At 34.0% G+C, this 27,371-nt stretch overlaps 1 protein-coding gene across 2 annotated transcripts in view; it reads left to right on the top strand.

The window, feature by feature from the left end:
• Window positions 1-27,371, top strand: part of LOC118199526 (inactive tyrosine-protein kinase 7-like) — a 151,222-nt gene that overhangs the window by 37,211 nt on the left and 86,640 nt on the right. Inside the window, exon 1 of one of the 2 annotated variants that reach the window (XM_085807759.1) lies at window positions 25,365-25,574. The exons of the other annotated variant lie outside the window; for it this stretch is intronic. Within the exon in view, the coding sequence (XP_085663885.1) occupies window positions 25,535-25,574 (40 nt within the window). The 5' untranslated portion in view covers window positions 25,365-25,534. Of the gene's footprint in view, window positions 1-25,364; window positions 25,575-27,371 lie in introns of those variants that run through there. 2 annotated transcript variants of the gene reach the window in all.

The raw sequence follows: 27,371 nt of genomic DNA, 5'->3' as shown, positions 1-27,371 counted from the left end.
GAAGGTGAGGGTTCCCATTACTCCCTCTGTCTGAAAATTTACCTCCCAAAATTCGGCTCTAAACTCAGTAAATTCGATTTAAAGATTCAGTTCCTGATATTTTATAATGTAAGAGACTCCTTCAAGTATCTTGAATTCAGTTTCTGCTAATTTGAATTTTCAAACTCTGATGAATTCTCTATCGTTAAGAGCGGCTGAATTGTGAAATCGCTGAAATTCGACCCGGATTCAAATCTCGGTGAACGAGCCGACTGAAAGAGAGTTTACATACACTGGTGAAATAAATTAAGAGAATATTCATATTTGATGTACGATCTCCAGAACTACTGGACAGATTTTAATAAAATTTGGTGTGAACATAGGTTGATATAATACAAACAAAATAAACATTCAACAGTTATAATAGACACACATGTTCTTGTGCAACACTCATGGGAGTCTGAAGGTCTAAAACAGCGGTTGCAGAAGACAAAAATGAAATGGGTTAATAAGGGGTATGGTCCCCTCTTACAGCCATACAGGCCTCGCAGCGTGATGTCATACTAGAAATAAGGCTGTTTATCAGTGCCTATGGCAATTGGTCCCACTCATTTAGCAACGCTGTTTTCAGTTCCTGGATGGTTCTCGGAGGGGGTTGCGAGTTGCAGTTGCCCTCCCCAGACAGTCCCAGACATGCTGTATAGGGTTGAGGTCTGTAGACCTGGCTGGCCAATTCATCCGCCGAATATCTTCACTCTCGAGAAATTCGTCGACCAAAAGAGCTCTATGTGGCCTCGCGTTATCGTCCGTAAGATGAACTCGGGGCCCACTGCACCCTGGAAAAGGCAAACATAGGGCTCCAAGACCTCCTCCCTATACCTCACACCAGTCACAGAGCCTCTGTCAAAGACGTGGAGAAGTGTGCGGCCATCCAACATGATGCTTGCCCAGACCTTTACACCGCTACCGCCATAATTGTTAATTTCGCGAAAGGTAGGTAGCCAGTCCCTGACTCTCTCCATGTGAAAGTACGGTGAGAATCGGTGTTTAGGTTAAAACGGAATTCGTCGGTTAACAGAACGGTCGCCCATTGCTCCGTACTCCAATCACTGCACCATGCTAATCGGACTCTCCTGTCCGTGGACGTGAGCGGGACGCAAATAGCCGGTCTTCGGGCGAACAACCCTCTCTCATTTAGTCTTTTGGAAATAGTCACCCTTGTTACACGGGTTCCTGTGGGTGCATACAGGTCCCGAGAGAGCTGAGAAGCTGTAACCCCTCTGTTACGTCTCGCTAAAATGGACAAATAGCGATCTTCTCTGACCGTCGTAGCTCTTGGACGACCTTGCCCAGGCTTTCCCTCGATTGATCCAGTGTCCTGGAACTGTTTACATAGGTTACGCACGACGCTGGGCATTAAACTGTCTGCATATCTGGACTTGTGATTGGCCTGCCTCTAGCCTTTCCACAAATCGCCACCTCATTCCATCATCTAAACGTTGGTGGTTACTCATTTTTACTGTTCCGATGTGAATTTAACCGATTGCTGCAAAATAACACCAAAAAATTCGCCGAAGTGTGCTAGCGATCGCAATTCGTCTTACCCTCCACGCGCTTATAAAGCCTGTTTTTCTGCTGGCTCCGCCTACACCACGTGTACGCTTACGTATTTGCCGTACAAGATATGCATTTTTATTTAGAAGCAGTAGTTTTTCCTTCAGTTCGGTTCTTTTCATGCAATTCGATAAAACAGGCAAATTCTCTTAATTTATTTCACCAGTGTAGTTTCCTCCATGTGTAATGCCAGTTCCCTTTAGAAAATCCTCCACGAAGGCGTTCGTCCCGTCAATAAAATAACTTCTTATTCCCCCTCTCCCCAATCCGTTGGTATGATTTGCCGTAACCCAAATATTTTAATCCAATCCAACTCTGTCGTTAGGCTTTTCAAGTTTTTTAAAGTATTATTAATCTTTTTTTTTTTTTTTTTGATAATTATCCATTTAATACTTTAGCTATATAGTTTCAGCAAGCCTTGCTGCTGAACTTGATACCACTTTGCAAAATGAAAAATATGTATGGAAATTTATTTTTTATTAATTATTTCATTTTTAATACAGATGGAATAGTTAACAGTGTGAATATTCCGCATAGTAATGTTTAATTGTTACTTATTCGTCCATAGATTTTATGTATGTTTTGTGTTAATATGAAAACTGCCGTACCAAGTAGCGTTCAAGCCGAAAAACAATTTTTAATTGGAATTACTGTTACAGAAACATTATTTTATCCAATAGTAAAATATAATAAAAAATAGCAATATATTATAAAAAATCTTATTTTAACCTATCCAGTTGTTAGGTAATGTTTTCAATGAAATTATTCTGAATGTGATTTTCTTCTGAAAATTTTTAATACTGCAAGATCTACAAACTGTAGCTGCTGTAACAAACTGTTCTTTTGGGGGGTTGATTATAGCAAAGCCCCCGAGTACTATCTAACTAAAGGGAGGAATACCTTCATGGGGAACTTTCGAATAGAAACCGACTTATATCAAGAGGGAAAACGCTCATGTAGCCAACCCATTCTCCGAGCTTTGAGACTACATCAAACATGGAGGTTGGAAGTAAGAAGAGAGGCTCTAACTGGTTTTCTTTCATTCACTGATTTGAAGAAGTGGCGATCCCGTCGTGAAGATCAAAACAATCAGTGACTTATCATTAAGATAGCGGGTTTTGACATGATCGAATGTAAACATTTTGTAATTACGTCGTAAATATACGTATAAATGTATATATTTTCTTTTTCTATAATATTTCAGAGTCCTAAGTATGTGAAAAGTATGTATTTTTAAACAACATTTCATTCTGAACGGAATTAAATGCTATATTTTTCATAGAACAATTTGCTAATTTGTGAAATATTATCCTAATGGAATTAACGAAATCCTAATGGAATTAACGAAAACTTGTGAAATATTTTCACAAGTTTTCGTTAATTCCATTAGGAAAAATTAATTAAGGTAATTTGATTAAGGTAATTTGATTTTATTCGGTTAAGGATTACAAAAATTAAGATAAAAGTTCATTGTATTATTAATATTAAAATTACGCGTTATTTCTCTTCTATTTACAGAGCTTCTTCCTAAAGTACTTTCTCAAATATAAGATGATTTTTTAGCTTTTGAGGCATCTTTTAAATCGAAAATCCGAGTCAATTTATAATTAATTCTCTGTTCGGTTCATTTCAAATTAAAGCACCATTTATTTCAATTGTGAAATGTGTTAAATATTGGTGCTGATTTCCATGCACTTAACTTTCTCTGAATAATTCTGAACGGGAAGGAAAAAGGGGATTCTTTTTTTAATATTATTTAAAACTTGTAACTGAGTTGTTATAAAATGTAAGGAAATCAAGGAAATAATTATTTTAGTACTTAACAATTTTTTTTAACCTTTAAATTCAATAATACATATTTATAGAATTTGTTTTACAGATGGCTTTCCAGTACGAACAATTCTTGTCAACAGAATTTCAATTTATGTTTGCAATAAAATGTTGATTTTATTATATATTTAGATAATATTTATAATCATTATAAATTTATATATATTTAATATCTAGCTTTCTACACAGTAACTTTCACAGGAGTTTATGAATGAATAAATCCTTCATTTCCAAATACATTTATAAATAATTTAATAAACATTTACGTATGTTGTTAAAGGCAAATACATGCTCTTTGCAAGCATATAGGACCGTTCCTAGCGGTGCAGCGCGTAAAAGTACGCAGGCAGCAAAAAACAAGAGCGGCCGGACTCTCGCGATACCACGCCTGAATATCTTAAATTCATTGTAAGTTCTCATATGTAAGTACTTTTTATACAATTTGTCTTATGTAACTACTAAGTGAGTATGAAATAACAATTTTATTAATCATTGGCTTTTTTTTTTTTTTTTTTTAATTTGGGGGCGGCATTTTGCATCTAGCCATCAAGTTTCAAACTTTTGACTTGAAACACGTTTTAGGATACATTCATTATCAAATTCGGATTTTTTAGTAAATATATTTTGGCAGAGCGTTCAATACCTCTTTTAGCGGTTTTACCCAGTTTAATAGTTCTCTGATAATATAATAAATAATAACTATCCATTTCACATTTAAACATTAACCTCACTGTCATCAGATCGCAATTTTCATTGACTTACTCTGCATAATATTGCTTCATTTTTTAAAACAGTTAAAACAACTAATTGATCTAAATTCACAAATACCTGAAGTTTTCACACTGGAAGGTAAAAATATGCAAAGTATATTGATATACCGATTAATAACACTGATGATGCTTTTTCATGCCTTGAAACTCTTTTAAAAATAGTAGACCACTACTCAGTTATATGTACTGAATAACAAAGATTTTTCATTCATAATTTTGTATTACATTTAGTCATCAATTAAACATGTTGCTAAATAAAATTTTATAAACGAAAGACAGAACTTTATTTCTGTCATTTTTTAGTTAACCCAAAGTGATTATTTTTCAGTTATATAAAAATAAAATGATAATATATGGATGACAAAACACGTATTTTATTTAAAACATTTTGGTATTTGGGACATAAAATAAAAGTAGCGAATACTCGATCAAGGGTATCGAAAGACGTATACAATTTTAAAAGTACCGCAAAATCGCCGCTGCAAGTTATCGAAGAATAACCAAGATGTGATTTTTGCTTAAATGTCACTAAACTATACAAATTTCTATTATCTATCCAACAATGAATGTCTTTTTTTTTTTTTTTTTTTTTCGGAAGTGACCTGCTTTTTTATTTGTATGCATGGAACTGTCGTGTGTGGAAATACTATCAAAACGCTGTCGAGGAAGCTCTGGATGTAAACAAAAAACACCCCATCTGGAGTCCAAAGCCTGGGAGCAGTGCTTCACTAGTAATGCAGGGTTGGCCCCTCCTTCTATTTTTACCTCCGTCGCATCAAACTAACAGTGTTCAGGGACATTATCCCTGAGCCGTATCTGCACGTGGAACAGAATGTGGAACTTCACAATAATGTACCAGAAAATTGATTTTAAACAAAGTTAATTCTCTAATGCAGTGTTACGATGATTTTCTTCATCGCCTTAGAGATGAAGAAAAATTTCTTTTAACATAGTCACAACCAAATTTATTATGCGGGGGGGGGCTGCTTAAGGTTTTAAGCTATTCGTTTCTAAGTCGACGTGGAAGAAATATTTCTTAGCATTTTACGTACAAAATCGGTAATTATTATTCAATAAAAATTGTTTCTTGTTACACAACATGATAATGATAACACTGTTCTGCAGCAAAATACTGCATATGAAACTGCTCAGTATTCTGTATAATTCAGACCTGGTTTGCTTCGAAACAACCCTTAAGAGATGCTGTATGTGCGTTTCTGAGAAGTGAGTTGCTTTTTATGAAAGAAATTGCGTTTTTAAGCAGAAAAGTACTGTTACTTCTTTAGCCACTTTTTTGCGAAAAAAGTATTGTAGATGTGCTTATCAGAGACCAAGTCTTGGTATGATGACCTTAAAATGCTGTGTGTGTGATTATGGCAAAGCTTCGAGGGCTATCTGTTTAAGGGGAGGGATGCCTTCGTGGAGGACTTTCTAAGGGAAACTGGCTCGTATACACGTCACACATGGGGAAAACCACGAAAACGCCCATGCAGCCAGCTTGATTGCGGGATTCGAACCTCGGACCGAACTACCAGTGTTCAGCAACTTTACCGCTCGGCCGCTGGTAGGCTCCTTAAAATGCTGTATCTATATCAAGTAAAAGTCTTAAAGTGTAATAACTGTGAGCGAAATTATTATCGTCAAAGTTGTTAAAGATTAATGACTGAATTTAAGCTTTCATATATTGGAATTTCATCAACTCATCCAGAAAAAGTTTTTAAAATCAGTTTTATCATGTTTAAAATCAGTCACGTGACTAGATATCCTTCTATTACTGGAATTTGTGTTGAAGACAAGAGGCTAGAAACAGATTCGGGCATTGCTTCAAAAAATTATGAAGTACGACATCTCTAATGGAAATACTGTACTGATGTAAAGCCAGTGATATTACTGACAAGCCTGAAAGCAAACTTTGCTTAATATTGTAGTTTTTTTACAAGAAGGTAACAGATGGGCTAGGAACAATTATTACATAAAGAAATAATTAATTGCTTTCGTGTGAAAATATTATGTCTAATGAAAAAAAAGTATAGCATGTTAAGCCTTTAATGGGCAAGTGAAAGACTTGCTTATCCTGCATTCTTAAAAAACGAAGTCTCACTTATTAAGACTATTTATCTATTTATTAAGACTATGAGTGAAGTATTTAGACAAGAAAAATTTCATGAAAAAAATTAGTCAAATCTCACCTTTTTATTCAGTAATGAGAAATCCTAAAACGTTTTGGGAGGGAAAGCAAATTTTTAAGTAAAATGAAAATAGAGCACTTAATTCTATTTTATACTAAGTAATGGGTTTCAGATACTAAGTAATGGGTTCAGAGTAAGGGGAAGTATTGCCGAGAATGTGAAATGTAAAGGAAAGAAAAATTAACTAAATTGGAAAAAAGTTATGATAGTGACAAAATAAGATAATGATTCAAATTAAAATAACACAAAGTAGTTTAATTATCAGAGAAAAGCTTTTATACTTCTTTGAATAATGAAATATGATCTGTAACTGAGCTTAATCTTTATGAATCTGTACTGTGCCACTGAACTTCTGAGCATCGAAAACATCCATGCTAACTGAAGGAATTTACTGGAGAAGCAGCCCTAAGTTAGGATGATTGGCAACTGCCTATTCTAACTGTGTATTCGCGTCCACTATTTTTTAAATTTTTAGGCGAAGTTGAGGTTAGGTTGCACATCTTTTGGGAGGCGAAACTCCAGGATCCGCGAGTTGAAGATGATTTTCTGTTGTTAAAGGACAACTGAATAAATAATGATCGCAGTCGCCATATTTTCTCATACACAGTAGGCACAAATGGAGAGTTGATATCTATTTAAGTGTAAGTAGAAAGGACTGTCTCCTTTAATTTATCGGTTTAACTACAGATAATACCATAAATTCTTGATTTACATCAGGTAAGTATTCATAAGAAGGTCTTCCTTATTCACATTCTGAACAGTATAGTTGCTATATTTCATTTTAAAAGGGCAAATATAATGAAAATTTTTGGCCGTAAAGAAGATGTTTGTTAGTTATTGAGTTTCTTCTTTGTCAGTTTATCATTTTTTTTCCCTATGCCATTATGAAGTGCGATCCAAAGTGATCTTTATAAATGAATTTTCCTCTTTAATGAACTCACCTTATTTTACTATTGTAATGGATGGTTGGAATTTTGGGGTTTTAAATTTGTCTAGAGTTCCTAAATGGCAGTTGGTTGCATTTAATATTTCTGGGATATTTTTAGATACAAATATAGTCATGGAAAAAAAAAAAAAAAAAAAAAAAAAAAACGAAAATTGCAATGAGAATAAGAGCTAAATTTCACTGCCACTTGTGTCCTTTTCTTAGAATCATAATTGTCGAGTATTCAGTGGTTTTAAGAATTGCAGTTAGTTCTTTCTAATCTGTGTTTACACGGCTGTCACATTTTTGTTTTCATTGACGTCTTCGGACGGTTTGCGAATCGAAATCATATACTTGAAAATGTCGGTGGTGTTAATAATCTTATTTAGCAATTTAAATCAAAAGATGAATAAAGAGTGTGAGAATTTTTCTGATCAAATTGCTCATGATCTCGCATATTTATTATGTTTACCAGCTGTCAGCACAGCTTATCATTTTCTATACTTTCTGACTGTTCCGGCTAAAGTGATCTATATAAATAAGCTTCAGCTCTGAAAAACATTCCATTATGAGTCAAATTTCGGTTTTACAATGACAAAGGGGGGGGGAGGAAGAAGAAGAATCCCCTTCAAATTATTTTCTTCTTAATTGCTGTTATATTATGAGTAATAATTTTTTTTTCTCCCTGTACTTTGAAACTATTCTGTAATAATCCCAACCCAGCTGAGATTTATTTTGGGTGGTAGGGTGGAAAATTACAGCGCCATTAACTTTACATATTTTTTCTGAAGATTTATGAGTTTATATTGATTAAATAATTTGAAATACTTTATGCGCCATGAAACAAATTGGTTGTTACACTTCAATCGGCATCTCTTACTGTGTGCAAATGTAATTCACAGATGAAAGCTTTCGATTGAGTCTAAAATTATTTATCTTACTAATAGCAAATGGACTTCACTAGTATTCTAGATTAGTTCATGAACTCATTCAGCTTGGTTATTTCATTAAAATCTACGACACCAATTCATTTTTTCCCATATCCCGTTAAAATAACTTTTTTTAAATTTCCGCTTTATCTTTCCGCAAGGCCTTTAAATCATTTTTAATAAATACATTTCTGATTATCGAAAGTCGAATTTACTGTTACATGCTAATGGTATCCACTCATTATCTTAATAGAAGATTCGTCCCTTTTTATTTTTTTCCCTCATTGCAAAGATGTGGTCTAATCCAAATTCGCTAATGTGCTCTCACTTTATCTGTGAAAGAAAGTTTTTTGCCAGCTCATTAATTTTAAATTAATCGCCGAGCCTGTGGATTTCTAATTATGGATATTTACGAGTGACCAAGGCATCTGTTTCAAATTTCCTCAAACTTTAATGAAGTTACAGTTATTGAACAAAACATTTTAGTTTGGTAGCGTATGGGTTAATTACTGTTGATTATTTCAAGATTTTGAGGTTATTGCCATATCTCAATTCTTCTTTGAAATGCATATACTGTGCCGTTTATAAATCGTAAACCCCGAGGGAACGTACTGTACTTTACAACTGAATTACTCCATAGGAAATTTTACAGCAATTTTCAAACCACCCAAGCTTAGAGAAATGTCAAAAAAGGGGTAACGGAAATCACCTTCCTTTTCAATAATAACTAAAGCAAAAATTTTATTTATATTGCTTTCTAATTTATACTAAAGCCATTAAAAGCTAAATGTGGTATAGATGGCCTATTAAATTATTTGTAATCATCATAAAGGCTCAGTGGATTTTTCCTCTGCAATAAAAGTGCAAAGTTATGTCAAAATATACTAAATGCGTGAAACTAACTGTTGATTTACGCTAAATGTGCCTAAATATTTAGGCAGTATAGTAGAGAAAACAAGAGTTGTAATAATAGATGCATTGCATTTGTTTTTTATGGAAGTAAACAATAATAAGGGCACTTGAACTATTCCTAGAAATCTAAAAAATCTTTTTTAATTTGATATTTCTGAACATATTGTCACGGTTTGCTCAAATTTGGATTGCAGCTAGCTTTTGTACTAAAATGATTGAATTTTGAACCTCTAATTTAAAGGCTATTAAAAAAAACTTTGTTTGTTATTTGATTTTCTTATTCGGTTTTAATTTCAGCTTATTTCTCCTTCACACTTTTGTTTTGTCAAATTTAATGTTGAATATGAAATAAATCGGGGAATTTCTCTTCTTCATTGAAAATCATGCTAAAATTTCGGAAAGAATATTGTCTAAATCATAAGTAATCCACAGTTTTAAATTAGACGCCTAAAAATTCATTAATATGATTTTCGTCTTCGTGATCTCAGCTAGATATTATGAAAAAGAAGCTTCTTGTACTGTTAAGCGCCTATGCCTTTGACTCAATGGGCGAGAACGAAGAAAAGAGAAAACTGAGGGAAAGGGAGCGGTTATATTGATCACCAGCCCCCGCCGGGCACTCTTCCTACGCTGAAACAAACAGAAGCCTCAAAACTTTCCCCGTTATTTGCTTTGGCTTAAATTGCTTACCTTTCCGTCTGAATTTTGGAAGCCGTACACAAGAGCAACTAAATTACCCACATGTCAAGCTAAACTAAGAAATTAATTTAAGAAAATTTTGGAATGTTTGAAATTTTTACTTTTTTTGTGCAGTTAATAGTCAAATAAACCTATAGCTCCATGAATATATGGTTTGCGTATTTGAACTTTCCACCTTCTATAAGAAATCCTTGGTATTTAACTGATTACGATGTTCCGTGTGTTTGAACGGACTCTCAAGGACAGTTTATAATTAAATTAATAACGGGAGAACTGGTGTCCTCGATGCGTATAAGCTAACCCGCAGAGTAAGCGGCTCATTAGTATCTTGTGCTAGCAACTAATTTTTTTATAAACTTTTATTTTTTCACTCATATAGAACAGAGCATGAAAACTGCATACTATCTGAACATAATTGTGAATCAGTTGTACCTAACTCGAAATGGAATCCTCTAGCAGGACAACGCCTGATGTGAGAAGGCTCAAATTCTGTTGGAGTGGTTCGAGGAGCGTAAGGGTAAATTCCAGTTAATGTCCTGGCCGCCTAACTCGCCAGATCTTAACTCGATAGAGCACATTTGAGATGTCAACTGAAATACCAGCATGTCAAAATATCTCGACTTTGCATGACCTCTGCTTAGATATTTGGCACAACCTGTCTCCAGTCATCTACCAAGAACTTGTGACCTCCGTACCAAGGCGAGTTGCAGCTGTTTTGCAGGCCAGAGATCTTGCAATGCGTTATTGAGTAGCTGTTCATAATGTTTTAGCTCTTCAGTATCTTTAAGTATTGTACTTTTCCTTCCAAAATGGCATGAAATAATGAGTCCAGATTAGTAAGATTCTTTCGAAATGCAAGGAGCTGTTCTTTAAAATGAATGCCAAATTGAGTATGGATTTTGGGAATAAAACTCCACATCTAACTTGATATTAGCAGAGCTACCCTAAGCCCATACCAACGTACATGTGTGAAATGCCTTTGCCCTTATGTGTACTTTTCTGCATTCAAATAAATGAAATTATCATATTTTTAGTTAATAACATAATTACGTTTTCGTAATAGATAAAATTTGAAACAAATTAAATAATGCCAGTTTTGTTACATTATCTGTAATATAGATAAATTAGATTATAGCAAAGCGTAACGAAGATATCTGACTAAAGGGAAGGATGATTTCTGGGAGGACTTTCTGAGGAAAATAAGACTACAGTGTTAATCAACTTCAAGCTAATTACGTAAGAAACTTGTACTTATACCTATTACATTAATTGTACCAAACTTTGAAATTAAAGTACAACTTCTAAAAACTGATCATTTAACTGGAAAGGCAGCGGATATTGTAATTCAGTACACTAGTAAAACATTTAAAGTGCTTGGTATCTTGGTATCAGTAGCATAGATGTGGAATGAGAAAGTGGAATGAGAAAAGTAGAGCAAAAATAAATTTCACGCAAGAGTAAACAAGATATGTGCAGAAGGCATTTAGGAATTGGATGCTGTGCTCATATTAATTACAACTTTGTAAAACGGTGTTGATGAACTGCCTTTTTTTAACGTAATTTATCTAAACTCTCTTGTAGCTAAGATATACAGAAATTTCATAGTAAGAGATTACAAAAGCTAAAAGAATTTTGCGAGTTTCCAGGTATTGAATGTAGAAGTGTATTGTCATACAGCAAAGTGTAATGATTTTAGATCTGCTACTTGCACTGCGAAGGAATTATTATTATTATTATTATTTTGTTTGCTTGTTCTTAATGAGAAATCTACGAGGGTTGAGGCAAAAGTCATGGCAACTATTTTTTTCTTGCAGATATGTGAACGGATCACAAAACATATATGTGTCATGAGGAAGTTCTGCAGGCATAGTGTGTATGCAGAAAAACAGATGGCTCTGTGATAGCTGGCTGTGTGGTAGCGAGGGCTCTGAAATCAGTTCAGTTGGTGAGTGTCGTGCGAGATGGAAATAACCAGTGTTGAGCAGCGCGCTTACATCAAAATAGCCGTTCTCCGAGGGAGAAATGCGATCGAATGTCACAGTGAATTAGTAGAAGCCCTTGGGAATAATGCCCTACCATATCGTACAGTAGCACGGTGGGTAAGAAAGTTTCAGCAAGGACGTGTGTGAACCAGTGATGAGCAACGTTCGGGACGACCGGTGAGTGTGTCGTCATCGAACACCTCATCATGGATGAAGACAGACGATGGACGTTACTGGAGTTAGAGAGGGCAAGTGGCATCGAGAAACGCACCGTCCACAGGATATTGCGTAATGAGCTACAGCTACGCAAAATCGCTTCGCGGTGGGTACCGCATGCACTGACGGAAGTTCAATGGTGGGTGTGCTATGCAATATGCTCCGACCACTTTGCACGCTGGAAACAGGACAGCGATCAATTCTTTTCACGAATAATCGCCATCGATGAATTTTGGGCTAGGGCATACAAACCAGAACTGAAATGTCAGTCCGCGGAGTGGCGACATATTGGATCACCAAGGCAGCAGAAGGTCCGTCAGAATCCTTTCCCAGTCAAATTGATGGTGATCGTCGCGTATGACGTCAGAGGTGTCATTGTTTGCCACTTTCTTCCCCATGGCAGAACAGTGACCGCACGGTACTACAGGGACTCATGTCAACTTTATGTGTATTGTGCTATCATTCTTTTGCACGTGAAGGCCATATTGCCCTGTATACTACCATAATAAATTCGTGTGTTACGATATTTCAGTGCTATTCATTGTCCACACATGTAGTTAAGACCTTGTCCTTTCATCTGTATATGTCACATTTTCTAACCGGACTGGTATCTTCAAGCAAAAAAATAGTTGCCATGACTTTTGCCCCAACCTACATATTTTCTTTCACAATTTTTGCCCGAAACTAATGAGAGACATTTTTGAAAATCCATAAAGTGAATTACCACATTTCTTCGCATATCCTCCCTTTTTTTTACTAATTTTATGGTCCAAAAATCAAGAGGGCAAAATTATGCGAATCATTTAATTTCCCAAGGGTGCAGTTACTATAAGAATATAACAAAGGAAAGTAGTCATGGATAAGTAACTGCGAGTAACTATCACAATAGTATTTCTTTAAAGGAAACCTACATCCCAAAAAGAATACATTTAACATATCTTTATGTCTTATTCCCTATCCTTATTGTCTCTGCTACACCTTAGGCCTCGGATCCTTCATAAACGATTAAAGAGGTGTATGGGCAGCTGACTCAGCGAAATGGTAGAATAAAGCCCGCAATTACTTAATTTTGATTGGTTGGTTCTTGTAGCAGGCTGGCATAAAATTCAACCTTTAGAAAGGAAACGTTCAGCGTAATCTTCGCAGGTACTTTGCGATGGTTTGTCTTTGTTAGTAACACGAAACAATCAATACGTGGCAAAATCAATTTTAAAATTTAAGGGAGCTCGGTTAACGTTTTGAGGAAGGGCAAAATAACGCGAATATTTTTTAAATTTACAGAACTTGGCACTATCAGGCTAGAAGGAAAGGTTTGCGAGAAAATACTTTAATAGCTATCTTATTCATCGCAGTCTTTAAGTTAAAAATAAAAAGTATCAGTATTTATAAAAACGGTGAAGTGGGATTAAATTTCGGCTACAGATATAGCTGAGGAAGGCAAAGAATTGATGATATGAATACTTTTATTGTTCTGCGTATGAATGGTACAACATAAATATTTATTTAACAATGAACATTTCATTTTCCCTTGCTGAAAAGTGTACGTTCAATTTAGGTTTAAATCCTGGCTAATGGTAGGGGGGAACTGGCGGTATATACATTTCCGTAGCCTTCCGTGGCCTTCTTCCTACTATCTAATTTCTCTTAAAAAGTCCTCCACGAAGTCATGCTTCTTAGATAAATAGTCCTAGAGTATTTTATTGTAAACATACAAATCCAAAGTATTTTTCTTTACTTTAATCGAAGATTTTTCAAAATACGCATAATATGAGAATTGCATGGGCTGCAACCGAATTAAGAAAGATTTTGGAACTAACTTGGGAATTGTTTTGAAAACATGCGAATTTGTTTTGCAAGAAAGAAAATGTACACCAAAAAGCGGTATTCAGAAGAGAATCAGAAAAGTGTGCAAAAGAGAAATACGTTTTCTTCAAATTCAAAGTTTTAATTCAAATTGTCAAATTCAAAGATTCTGAGGATAATATCGATAGCATTATAAATCACAGTTTTTTATATAAAACTTTAAGGTTTGGTCCGAAACCAAAAGGTGTGAGTGTAATGTTGGATTAAAAAGAGAAGCTTAAAATTATTATCTTAAAATACTATTTGCATTTTGAACAATGCTAAATGTAAATGCTAGCTTCTCATACAATATGAGTGTAATTCGCCTAATACATGAATACTGTGTTAGCTTTTCTTCAGAAAAGCGTATATATATAAAATAATGTGAGGCATTATTCCGTTTTTATTGATTATTTTTTTAAGAAAAACTATGCTTGAATGTATTGAAACAAAATATGCAGACTTCTTGAATCTTAAATCTGCTTTAATATGTGATTGCCTCAATGATTACTGTGAGTTCTGTTTTGGCTGCAGAACAATATGCCTGCATGAGGTAATGTAAATACTAATTACTCTTCCTAAGGAAGTCTTTCGCGAAGTCAGATAGCTCTTGCATGCTTTTCTATATTTAACTAATAGCCAAGTATTCTTAGACTTGTGGTTGAAAACATATAAAAGACTTTGATAGTGTTTGGGAAATGTGTAATAAATGTTTTTTAAATCCTACCTTATAACAGTTAATGTAAAAAACCGATGCAATGAAAAACGAAAAGGGTAATGAAAAGCAACAGATGTAATATGGCATAGCAATTATTGTCACCAAAGGATATTGGGAAATGTTACATTTTGAGCTAGAGCAATTTTGCTTTACTAAAGAATTACAGCAGATCAGTTCTAAGTACATGATCTGATGAATTAAACCCGCAAAACACGCGAAGGCTATCTCCTAACAGGAGAGTTGCTTTCGTAGGGAACGTTCTAAAGAAAACTAACTCGTATTCATTTGGAGAAAATTACGAAAATACCCATGCAGCCACCCCTTTTGCCAGGATTAGAACCCGGATAGAACTACTGGTATCCCAGCCGTAGTTTCTACTAGGATTCTGATGAGTCTTTGACACTAAATATAGCATTGCCTTTGAAGGAGAGAGCAAAATATGGCTACTGTTAGAATTCTGAATATAGTTTGATCGTTCTTCATTCACATATTTTAGTATTAGCGCTCTTCAACTTTAGTTCCTTTCATCGGGTGTGTAGTCTATTGAGTTAGATGTTTTTGGTTTATTCTTTCATGTATTTATATAAATTTTCTCACTGATAATGTTTTCCATGTTTTTTTTAAGGAGCCGTAATTTATTCTACAGTAATATTCCTTTTATTGATATATTTCCAAACCGGATGCATTTGCAATCACGCCGTTAGTCTTTGTAATTATTTTGGAAAATTCTTGTTTCACAGGCAAGTCAGAACTCTTAAATCATTTAGTAAAAATTTACGCTGAACTGTCGATAGAATAGTGATAGAATTCTTAACATTAGTGATTGCTTTTGCAACCTGCACTCTTTTCCAAAAGAGGAGAATTTAAATTAGGTTAGTTATCATAACAATGCACTCACCAAAATAATAATAATATACATAGCGTAAATAAGGAGGCAGAAATATACTATCTTTTTTTTTTTTTTTTTTTTTTTTTCTTTTTCCTAGAGGTTGAAGAAAAAGGGCGTAACAATCTTAGGGTTACGGCCTGGCGACAACAGACTAAACACTCATCTTCGATAAGAAATGTTTGTTGAGATTCATGAAAGAACAGTCAGTGCCGTGTTTAAAGTTATCTCTTAAATCTTCACAAAGAAACCGATTCAATCTGTGTTTGTTTCAACCTCGTGAGAAATACAAGTTGAACATTCGCTTTTTGACATGATTATCTGGTAATTTTAGAATTATGATCAAATGGTTTATAAATATGTTGCGAGCTCAGATATGGCTAGTGTTATTTTCCGTATTTAGAAATATTTACAAATAGATCAAAGAAGAATCGACGAAAGCTCTCTTATTTTGTATGTTACCAGTTCATCAAAGAGTAAAGATTTTTTTTTTTTTTTTTTCCCGTTATCGAGCTTATGATAATACACAATTTGAAGAAGTAGCTGTCTTTTAGAATTGCCTATTTCTTATAGAATTATGAATTCTTTTTACATAGGTATTAATGTTCGTGAACTTAAATAAGTACTAATTGTATTACCATATACAGTAGAAAAATTCGAGACAGTGAGTTTTCAGGGTGATAAGGTTCTAATTTCGGGTAGATTTTGGAATAATAATAGATGCAAAGTTAACAGCATGGACTACACATCAATAAAAATGTGAAATGTTATCAGTATTTAATTTTAATTTTAAACTAAAAGTACAAGTTTTATCAATGTTTAAATAAAGCAAAAATAAGGCGGTTATAAGACCTGGTAATAAGACCTGGGTCTGTTTAAGGCTTTTCAGGACCAAATAACTTTCTATGAAACAAGATCGAGGCGAATTCAAGTGTAGTATTTTTCAGAACACCCTAATCTTCCTGCAGTTCTACTTCATTATCATCGTTTGTTGGAAATTTCAGATCTGTCGAAATTTCGGCATGTTGCAACTGGCTGTCCACTTCCAAGAAATGACATTCCAGGAATGTAAGAGTTTTTTTTTTTTTTTTTTTTTTTTTTTTTTGTTTCGAAGAACAGAGATGAGAAAATGCAGCTCTTACTTGGTAGTTTTCTATTAGAAGTAAAAGGTCATAGAAAACTCTCCACGTCGATCACTGTTATATAGGCTTTGAATGGCTTACATTTTAGGACACATTGAAACGAAAAGATCACCCCCACCGGCGTAAAACCTAGGGATTACCGATGGACAAGCCCTCAAGGCCACTTTTAACTACTTACTGTTTCCGAGGAAAGGGAATGGAGATTCAGTTGCTTATCCGTTGCTTTGACGCAAGAATCGGAAATTCGAGATAGCAAAGAGTTTCAGAGAAAATTTCAGTTTCAGATATGAAAGTATTTTTATGGAAAAAAATATATATATGTATATAAATAGAAAGAGAGAGAGATCAATAGTTGAAAAATATTTAAGTGACATAATTTACGATTAATTAATGTCGCGCAAAATACTGCGAAACCACTGTGAATAAAATATAATATAAATAGCACAAGTCAAGCGATATGAAGCATAAGTTTGGAAATCATTTTTGGAGTAGAAGTAAGTTAAAGCAAAAACAAACAATTGAATAACAAAAATTGGTAATTCATTGGTCTTTGTCAGGAACAGCCTTTGCTAATTTTCTTAACTACTCCTTGATAGAGACCAAAGAATTATCAACTTTTGTTATTTAATTGTTTAGTTTTTGTTTCAATTTACTTATGTTTCAGGTTTGATTTCCTAAATTTACGCTTTATGTTGTTTGATTTGTGTTTTCTACGTTTTAGCTAGCTCGCTACGTTTTGGTAGATTTATATTCTGTTTTTTCTAATATTAATACATATTCAGTTTATTTGTGCTCTGTAGTTAAATTCGCTTACATAAACAAATTTAAGTATTTATTAATTACTTTATTTTACTGCACTTTTTTAATGATATTTTAAAGTAATTAATTATATTTTGATTTTCGTCGTATGTTCTTCTTTTCTTGCATTTATAGTTAAAAATTTTTATGAAAAAAGAATAAGGCTAAATCATATTTTCTTCGTCATGGAGAGAAGTAAAAGAGGCGTTATTTTTCACATTTATTATAAAATAAGATAAACAAATTGACTCTTAATCTTGATGACGACAAAGGCAAATCACAGTCCATCCTTCTTTGACATTTTATCTCATTTTCACACTCTTAATGTGAATAATTAAGATTCACTTCGACTTGTTGATTATGTAATATAATATTTGAAAATTCCTTGGTCTTATTTCTCCTTTCTTTCAAGAATTCTTAACAGTTTTTACATTGTTTTCAGGAGAAACAGGCACTCTTTTAATGTCTTTTTTGTTTTTATTTACTTTCTTTTTACTTGTGAATTGTATTTGTACAGGGCTTCGTAAACTCTTAAAAAAAAAATAAGAGGAGTAAAAGTAGCCATCAAGACGAACAGTATTTGCAGTGGAACCCATAGCCATATTCCATTATGTCAGGAAATCGTAAAATTAAATACCTAAGTTAAACTTTTGACACTGGGGCCAAATAAAAAAGAATGAACGAAATTATAAATTGCATAGGCCTATTCAGATCAGGGAAAGACAAAAAGCGGCGTCCAAGGGCGCCGTTGCAGGATCACGAATGAAAGACTGACGAACGAATTCACGAATGACGAATGAAAGACTGGCCCACCCACTTGTTGACTTCTGGGTTGTGTTTATCTTGTTTGCGCTAACAATGATTCTCACTGCAAGATCTTCCAAGGAGTCCACACGTGTCTCATACACCAATAATTTCAAGCGACTGTAAATTTTTTTCGTCTTGATGGGTACTACCACCCCTGTTATTCTGTTGAAACAGTTTGTGAACTCCTTGTATATATATGCACATATACACTTTCTCACACATACGTATACATAATAATAAATTATGTCCAGAATTGCTCAGAAAAACTTAATCATAATTTTAAGTTAATTTAGACTAGGAAAAGCAAAAAAGCCGATATTCCGAATTCAAAATTAGTGAGCCAGAAATAACACACTATCCTGTAGGTGTCAGTGATGCTGTATTAGTACGGTCAACCAGTACATGCAATTTCTGCAATATTCTTTATCTACCAGATTCATCATATTATGCATTGAGAATGTTCCTAGAAATAAAAAAGAGAGAGAGAGACGTGTGTAAGGAGAAGGAAGAGGAATATTTTTAGGTCTACTCTTCTTACTTCATATAAAGAGGAAAAAGTGTTCCGTAGAATGTTTTGTTTGTTGATTTTCATTCAGTCATGCCCTCAGGGTTACCAAAAATTCTTCTGAAACTAAACTATCTGTCAAAGGTCTGTTGTGTCTCTGAAAGATTTCTCTGGAGGATGAAGATGCTTCTTTGTTCAATCCAAATACTCCCCTCTAGACCCGAACCGTGAAAAAGTGCTTTACTGATAGTTATTAGGAATGTCATCGACTTTACGTTCTTAGCAACTAACATTAAATGTTCTCCTTTCGATGAGATAACTGCCAAACACTAAGTTTATTGTCTCCAAAACATTAGGCATGCACTTAGTGTTTTTGCTCCTCAAGTGTTTACTTTTTACTCGATTTAGAAATCTATTTGTTTTTAAAAAATAGCGTTCATTTTTTATAGCATTTATTTAAAGAATTTTCCAATTATTTAACTTCATTAAATGGGCTTACTTAAATTCATTAAATTAAATGCAAGTAATTAAGACACAATAACACGCTGATCAAATACTAATTCAGAAGTCAAACAACAAAAATCAGGGTTATATTCACAAAATTTTTTTTTTCACAGGACTAGTTTCGATGGTTTCACCGAACCACCATCTTCAGCTGCAAAACCGCAAATGAACCAGATAGGAAATAATGATTAGATAAGATAAGAAAGCCTGGACAAGAATAAGCAAGTGGCGCCATCTGTTGGTGAAACCAGAACTAAAACACAATTTCTTTAAAGACCGAAGGCAAATTTGGATTGGAATTAGGATCGTTAACTAGAACAGAAAGATTTTTATGAATGTGAAATGCCTCTAGAAAATCCAGTTCTCCAATGGAAGATGTTTTTTGAATAATTTTGGCAGCAGAAAAACTGAAAGTGTGGTTTTCGGACCAACAATGTTGAGCAACAGAAGACTTCTGTGTTTCCTTTTTTCTAACATATGCCTCATGTTCCTTGACGCGAAATTTTGAGGCTCTCTTAGTTTGGCCAATGTAAATTAAACCACACTGGCAAGGAATCCTATAAATACCCCAGGAATTCATATCCGGAATGGGGTCCTTGAGTATGGAACTCGGAATTTTATTGATGGGAGAATAAACAATCCGAAAGTTAAATTTCTGCAAAATATGTGCAACTTTATAGCTAATTGATGGAAAGAAGGGAACGACAACAGAATTTTTATAATCTCCTAAAACAAGAGTGTGCCTTTTAGTGTATTGAGATGAGAATTTTTTAACTGCTTGATTAATAATGTTGGGTGGAAAGCCTCTGTCAATAGCTATTGCTTTTAAATGATTTAGTTCTTCATCAAGGGCTAGTTTGGAGGAGCAAACTTGAAGAGCACGGAAAACATAGGAATAAAATGAAACTAACTTTTGTTTAGTCGGATGACATGATTTAAAGTGTGGTGGAAGGCAAACCGATGAAGGTTTACGGTAAACCGTAGTACTGAAGTTGGATGTGTTACGTGTGACCAGAAGTCGAGAAACGGAAGAGAATTGCAAGTCTCAAGTTCAAAAGTGAACTGAATAGCAGGATCAATAGAATTCATTGTTGAAAGAACTTTATTTAAATCATCTTTATTACCTTCAAACAGAGTAAAAGTATCGTCTACGTAGCGGAATCATGCCGGGAAGTTTATAAAGTTTCAAACAATTTTGATTCATAATAATGCATGTAGATATCAGCCAGGATGGGACTGAGGGGGCTTCCCATGGCTAATCCCTCAGTTTGCTTGTAATATTTATTTTGGAAAACAAAATGTGTTTGTTTCAAACAGAGTTGAGTGAGAGAAATTAGCTCATCAATTTCGATGCAAGAGAAATGAAATTCGCGAAGTCTGGTTTCTAGACATCTTAATGCACCCTCCACTGGGACATTGGTGAATAATGATTTTACATCAAAAGAAACCATGAGTAAATTACTAGGAGAAATGTTTTTAACTTTTTTTACAAACTCTATTGAATTTTTTATGGTGTAAATGTTATTGTCTAATAGAGTTGAAAATCTAGAAACTAAATATTTAGCTAAGGAATACGAGGCAGTACCTAAATTTGATACAATAGGGCGGAAAGGAATACCACTTTTATAAATTTTGGGAAGAGCATATAATCTGGCACAATTCGCAACAGATGGGATAAGTGAATGTTTTAAGTTGCCTGAAATGATTTGCGAAGATTTGATTGCAGTTTTATTTTTGACAAGTCCGAAGGTGAAGGATCTTTAGGGATCGGATTATATGGTCCTTCGTTTAAGAGTTTAGTGACACCATCGATGTAAGTGTTCCTATCCATGACGACTATCTGGCCACCTTTGTCGGCCTTTGAAATAATAATATCCGGGTTAGAATGAATTTCACGCAATGTAGCTCTTTCTCTCGCAGTTAGATTTGGTTTCAAAGGTTTATTATTGAATTTCACATTATGAGCGATAAGATGCCTAATCATTTCTTTCTGTGAATCTGAAACTTTACTGAACTTGAAAGCTTTTCGATAGGAGCCAAAATCTTTGGAATCGAGGGTTTACAGGTTTGTGAGAAGTTAAAATTATATTTTAGAATTCTCTCTTGTTCTTCTGAAAGACTAACATTAGAAATATTAACTATTGGCTTGATGTTTACAATGGGAAGATTTTTTGAACTACTTGAACTGGAAGATTGTAAAAGAAGTTTTTCGAATTTAACTGCAAGGGTGTTTTTATGACGGTTAACTGCATTCTCCGTTCTAAACCAAGACTTTTGTTCAAGGGCAGTGAATTTTGGATATGATTTAGAGAGTTCCAGATGAAGCTTATAGAGTTCACGTTCAATTTTGGACAATTCTTGACGTGTATCCCTTATGACGGACCGAAGTAAGGCAAGCTTGCAATTTAACAGAATTCTTGAAACGCGACTTGAAGGTTTTTGATTAGATTTCATTTGAATAAAATTGGGGATCAATTTTTTACATTTACATTTAAGTGAAAAGTCAAGAGGATTCAGGATATTTTGCCGTTTCAGGCGCAATTTAGTGAAACGATTAACGGATGAAGGCATGATAAACAATACAGAAAATCAAACTAAATTAACTAAACAATAAGAAAGCACACACAAAACAGCAGAAAAATCCCTCACTGAAATTAATACAAAACAAAACGTTTGTAAGCAAAATGCATGAAATCCGACAAGCAAAGCACAATATCCAAATATACAAAATATAAATATAACTTGAAATTTGCAAAAAAGTACTTACCGAAACTCATGCAATCACAAAATGGCGGCCACACCACGTGCAAAAAAGAAAGCAAAAAATAAGCCGGTTTGGGGCTTCTATAATTAAGACACAATAACACGCCGATCAAATACTAATTCAATAATAATTTTGGCAGCAGGAAAACTGAAAGTGTGGTTTTCGGACCAACAATGTTGAGCAACAGAAGACTTCTGTGTTTCCTTTTTTCTAACATATGCCTCATGTTCCTTGACGCGAAAAACCACACTTTCAGTTTTTCTGCTGCCAGAATTATTCAAAAAACATCTTCCATTGGAGAACTGGATTTTTAGAGGCATTTCACATTTATAAAAATCTTTCTGTTCTAGTTAACGATCCTAATTCCAATCCAAATTTGCCTTCGGCCTTTAAAGAAATTGTGTTTTAGTTCTGGTTTCACCAACAGATGGCGCCACTTGCTTATTCTTGTCCAGACTTTCTTATCTTATCTAATCATTATTTCCTATCTGGTTCATTTGCGGTTTTGCAGCTGAAGATGGTGGTTCGGTGAAACCATCGAAACTAGTCCTGTGAAAAAAAAAAAAAAAAAAAAAAAAAATTGTAAATATAACGCTGATTTTTGTTGTTTGACTTCTGAATTAGAATTTGATCGGCGTGTTATTGTGTCTTAATTATAGAAGCCCCAAACAGGCTTATTTTTTACTTTCTTTTTTGCACGTGGTGTGGCCGCCATTTTGTGATTGCATGAGTTTCGGTAAGTACTTTTTTGCAATTTTCAAGTTATATTTATATTTTGTATATTTGGATATTGTGCTTTGCTTGTCGGATTTCATGCATTTTGCTTACAAACGTTTTGTTTTGTATTAATTTCAGTGAGGGATTTTTCTGCTGTTTTGTGTGTGCTTTCTTATTGTTTAGTTAATTTAGTTTGATTTTCTGTATTGTTTATCATGCCTTCATCCGTTAATCGTTTCACTAAATTGCGCCTGAAACGGCAAAATATCCTGAATCCTCTTGACTTTTCACTTAAATGTAAATGTAAAAAATTGATCCCCAATTTTATTCAAATGAAATCTAATCAAAAACCTTCAAGTCGCGTTTCAAGAATTCTGTTAAATTGCAAGCTTGCCTTACTTCGGTCCGTCATAAGGGATACACGTCAACAATTGTCCAAAATTGAACGTGAACTCTATAAGCTTCATCTGGAACTCGCTAAATCATATCCAAAATTCACTGCCCTTGAACAAAAGTCTTGGTTTAGAACGGAGAATGCAGTTAACCGTCATAAAAACACCCTTGCAGTTAAATTCGAAAAACTTCTTTTACAATCTTCCAGTTCAAGTAGTTCAAAAAATCTTCCCATTGTAAACATCAAGCCAATAGTTAATATTTCTAATGTTAGTCTTTCAGAAGAACAAGAGAGAATTCTAAAATATAATTTTAACTTCTCACAAACCTGTAAACCCTCGATTCCAAAGATTTTGGCTCCTATCGAAAAAGCTTTCAAGTTCAGTAAAGTTTCAGATTCACAGAAAGAAATGATTAGGCATCTTATCGCTCATAATGTGAAATTCAATAATAAACCTTTGAAACCAAATCTAACTGCGAGAGAAAGAGCTACATTGCGTGAAATTCATTCTAACCCGGATATTATTATTTCAAAGGCCGACAAAGGTGGCCAGATAGTCGTCATGGATAGGAACACTTACATCGATGGTGTCACTAAACTCTTAAACGAAGGACCATATAATCCGATCCCTAAAAATCCTTCACTTTCGGACTTGTCAAAAATAAAACTGCAATCAAATCTTCGCAAATCATTTCAGGCAACTTAAAACATTCACTTATCCCATCTGTTGCGAATTGTGCCAGATTATATGCTCTTCCCAAAATTTATAAAAGTGGTATTCCTTTCCGCCCTATTGTATCAAATTTAGGTACTGCCTCGTATTCCTTAGCTAAATATTTAGTTTCTAGATTTTCAACTCTATTAGACAATAACATTTACACCATAAAAAATTCAATAGAGTTTGTAAAAAAAGTTAAAAACATTTCTCCTAGTAATTTACTCATTGTTTCTTTTGATGTAAAATCATTATTCACCAATGTCCCAGTGGAGGGTGCATTAAGATGTCTAGAAACCAGACTTCGCGAATTTCATTTCTCTTGCATCGAAATTGATGAGCTAATATCTCTCACTCAACTCTGTTTGAAACAAACACATTTTGTTTTCCAAAATAAATATTACAAGCAAACTGAGGGATTAGCCATGGGAAGCCCCCTCAGTCCCATCCTGGCTGATATCTACATGCTTTATTATGAATCAAAATTGTTTGAAACTTTAAACTTCCCGGCATGGTTCCGCTACGTAGACGATACTTTTACTCTGTTTGAATTTAATAAAGATGATTTAAATAAAGTTCTTTCAACAATGAATTCTATTGATCCTGCTATTCAGTTCACTTTTGAACTTGAGACTTGCAATTCTCTTCCGTTTCTCGACATTCTGGTCACACGTAACACATCCAACTTCAGTACTACGGTTTACCGTAAACCTTCATCGGTTTGCCTTCCACCACACTTTAAATCATGTCATCCGACTAAACAAAAGTTAGCTTCATTTTATTCCTATGTTTTCCGTGCTCTTCAAGTTTGCTCCTCCAAACTAGCCCTTGATGAAGAACTAAATCATTTAAAAGCAATAGCTATTGACAGGGGCTTTCCACCCAACATTATTAATCAAGCAGTTAAAAAATTCTCATCTCAACACACTAAAAGGCACACTCTTGTTTTAGGAGATTATAAAAATTCTGTTGTCATTCCCTTCTTTCCATCAATTAGCTATAAAGTTGCACATATTTTGCAGAAATTTAACTTTCGGGTTGTTTATTCTCCCATCAATAAAATTCCGAGTTTCATACTCAAGGACCCCATTCCGGATATGAATTCCTGGGGTATTTATAGGATTCCTTGCCAGTGTGGTTTAATTTACATTGGCCAAACTAAGAGAGCCTTAAAATTTCGCGTCAAGGAACATGAGGCATATGTTAGAAAAAAGGAAACACAGAAGTCTTCTGTTGCTCAACATTGTTGGTCCGAAAACCACACCTTCAGTTTTTCTGCTGCCAAAATTATTCAAAAAACATCTTCCATTGGAGAACTGGATTTTCTAGAGGCATTTCACATTCATAAAAATCTTTCTGTTCTAGTTAACGATCCTAATTCCAATCCAAATTTGCCTTCGGCCTTTAAAGAAATTATGTTTTAGTTCTGGTTTCACCAACAGATGGCGCCACTTGCTTATATTCTTGTACAGGCTTTCTTATCTTATCTAATCATTATTTCCTATCTGGTTCATTTGCGGTTTTGCAGCTGAAGATAGTGGTTCGGTGAAACAATCGAAACTAGTCCTGTGAAAAAAAAAATTTGTAAATATAACGCTGATTTTTGTTGTTTGACTTCTGAATTAGTAAATGCAAGTACTTAAATTTTGATTGCAGGTACATACTGAAACAGACTAGCCTAGTAACAAAGTCTGTAAATGGATGAAAATGGACGACACACAACTGATGAAATTGCAAGTAATCAGAAGATCTTTTTATAAAACTATCAAGCCTATGTATTTAGTCTTTCGAATTTGAAGCTAATTCTATAAAAATGGAAAAACTGATATTCATTTTAAAATTTTCTGTCCGTTTGTCCCTCATGTTTTCACGACAGCTGCTTCTAATATTCATCTGTAAAGTCACAGTTATTAGTTTTATTTCTTTTTTGCTCGATCACAGTATCAGTGTATGATCACATAGAAAGGTGTGAATATAAATAAGGTCTTTTTTACTTGAAAGATTATAAGGGGTATTGCACTGCAGTGGTTAATATGATATTTCTTAACTGATGTGTTGTAAAATTTTCGCATTGAAATGTATACTTTAAGCCATTTAGAAAGTTTTTACACAGAAACTTGTATTTTGTCTTGAAGATATGTGTTATTTTGTTATTTTTAAGTAGGTTGTACCAACTGCTGACACCTACAGTAATGCTGAAGTTTTTTCTGTTAGCTTGCTGATAAATGGGATAATTTCAAAAGTTGAATACGTGTAACAATGCATAGCAATTAGTTGACTTGTGATAGAATTATTATAATTAGTCTAGCGATTTTTAACATACAAAAAATATTTTGAGATTTTTTTTTAGCTCTGCCATTTTGGATTTATGCTCAATGTCAGCATCCCGTCATAGCACATGTGCGACAGAAATCATATACATATATTTTCATGTCAAAAATATCATTACAATTTCTTCTTTTTTCCATGTTAAAATTTTATGACAGAATCATGCAATAAAATTTTAATAAATCAGTTCCTTTTAGTAAGGTGCGCATAGTTGATTGTAGGGTTTTACTGGTGGTTGCTCTTTTTCCGTAAAATGATATTCCCAACTATATCATTTCATATACGCAAATTTTATATAATAAAGATGTAACTTCCACTGCAGTTACTTTCTTTTCTGAATTTGACGCGCAGATGTCTGATAAGCTTCTTTTATATAACTGTAACCAAATTTTAGTGCTGGTACGGCATCTTCTCATGCTAGCCGTCTAGTAGTGGATAATTTTTTTAACCGTTAAATTATTTTCACACTTTTCCAGGTTTCTAATCAATATTTTGCCAGTGATGACCGTATTATGATAGTAATAAAGCAAATAATTTATTTTCCTGATAGATTTGCTGCATTGTCATATGTTTGCAGTCAATAAAGTTTAATGTCTCTGCCTAATTTTATTAAAGCAAACAATATCTGTTGCTCTAATTATAAAACTATATATTCATCAATCGATATTAACCCTAAAAACCGGTCTCTTATATCACCACCTACTGTTTCACATATCTTCATATCTTATAACTAATACCAATTGATCAGTGTATGAAATATTGGCTGTAAAAAGTTGCTGATTCAGTTCTTTCAGTTATACGTATGTGTGATCAAGAATTTGTAAATGATGCTGCTTTGGAATTTCATACAAATATCATGACAACTTTTCTCGTCCTTGATTAACGTATTTTTCTAAATGGAGTTTCAAAAATAGTCATATTCACTAAATTATTTCGAGCATGTAGAAATAAATTTTCTTTAATGCTTGAGTTTCTTTAATGCTTCTGACCTTTAAATGCTAACGCCAATTGACTTCATAATTTTATATTTGATATATTTCTTTTCAGTATTTCTCTCCGATAATCTTCGTGATCTGTCCCTAGCAATAAATCAGAATCGATTTTGTTTAAACTGAAGATCTTTTATACAACGTACACATAGTTAACATATTTTCCTTTGAAATTGTACTGATAAAGTTGTCATACATTTGCAGCTTTGGAAACCAC

Source organism: Stegodyphus dumicola, chromosome X1, assembly GCF_044657685.1.
Source record: "Stegodyphus dumicola isolate Sdum_Otavi_A_Nest chromosome X1, ASM4465768v1".
Classification (NCBI taxonomy): domain Eukaryota; kingdom Metazoa; phylum Arthropoda; class Arachnida; order Araneae; family Eresidae; genus Stegodyphus; species Stegodyphus dumicola.
The sequence above is the reverse complement of the archived record's forward strand: the minus strand, read 5'-3'. Positions and strand labels throughout refer to the sequence as shown.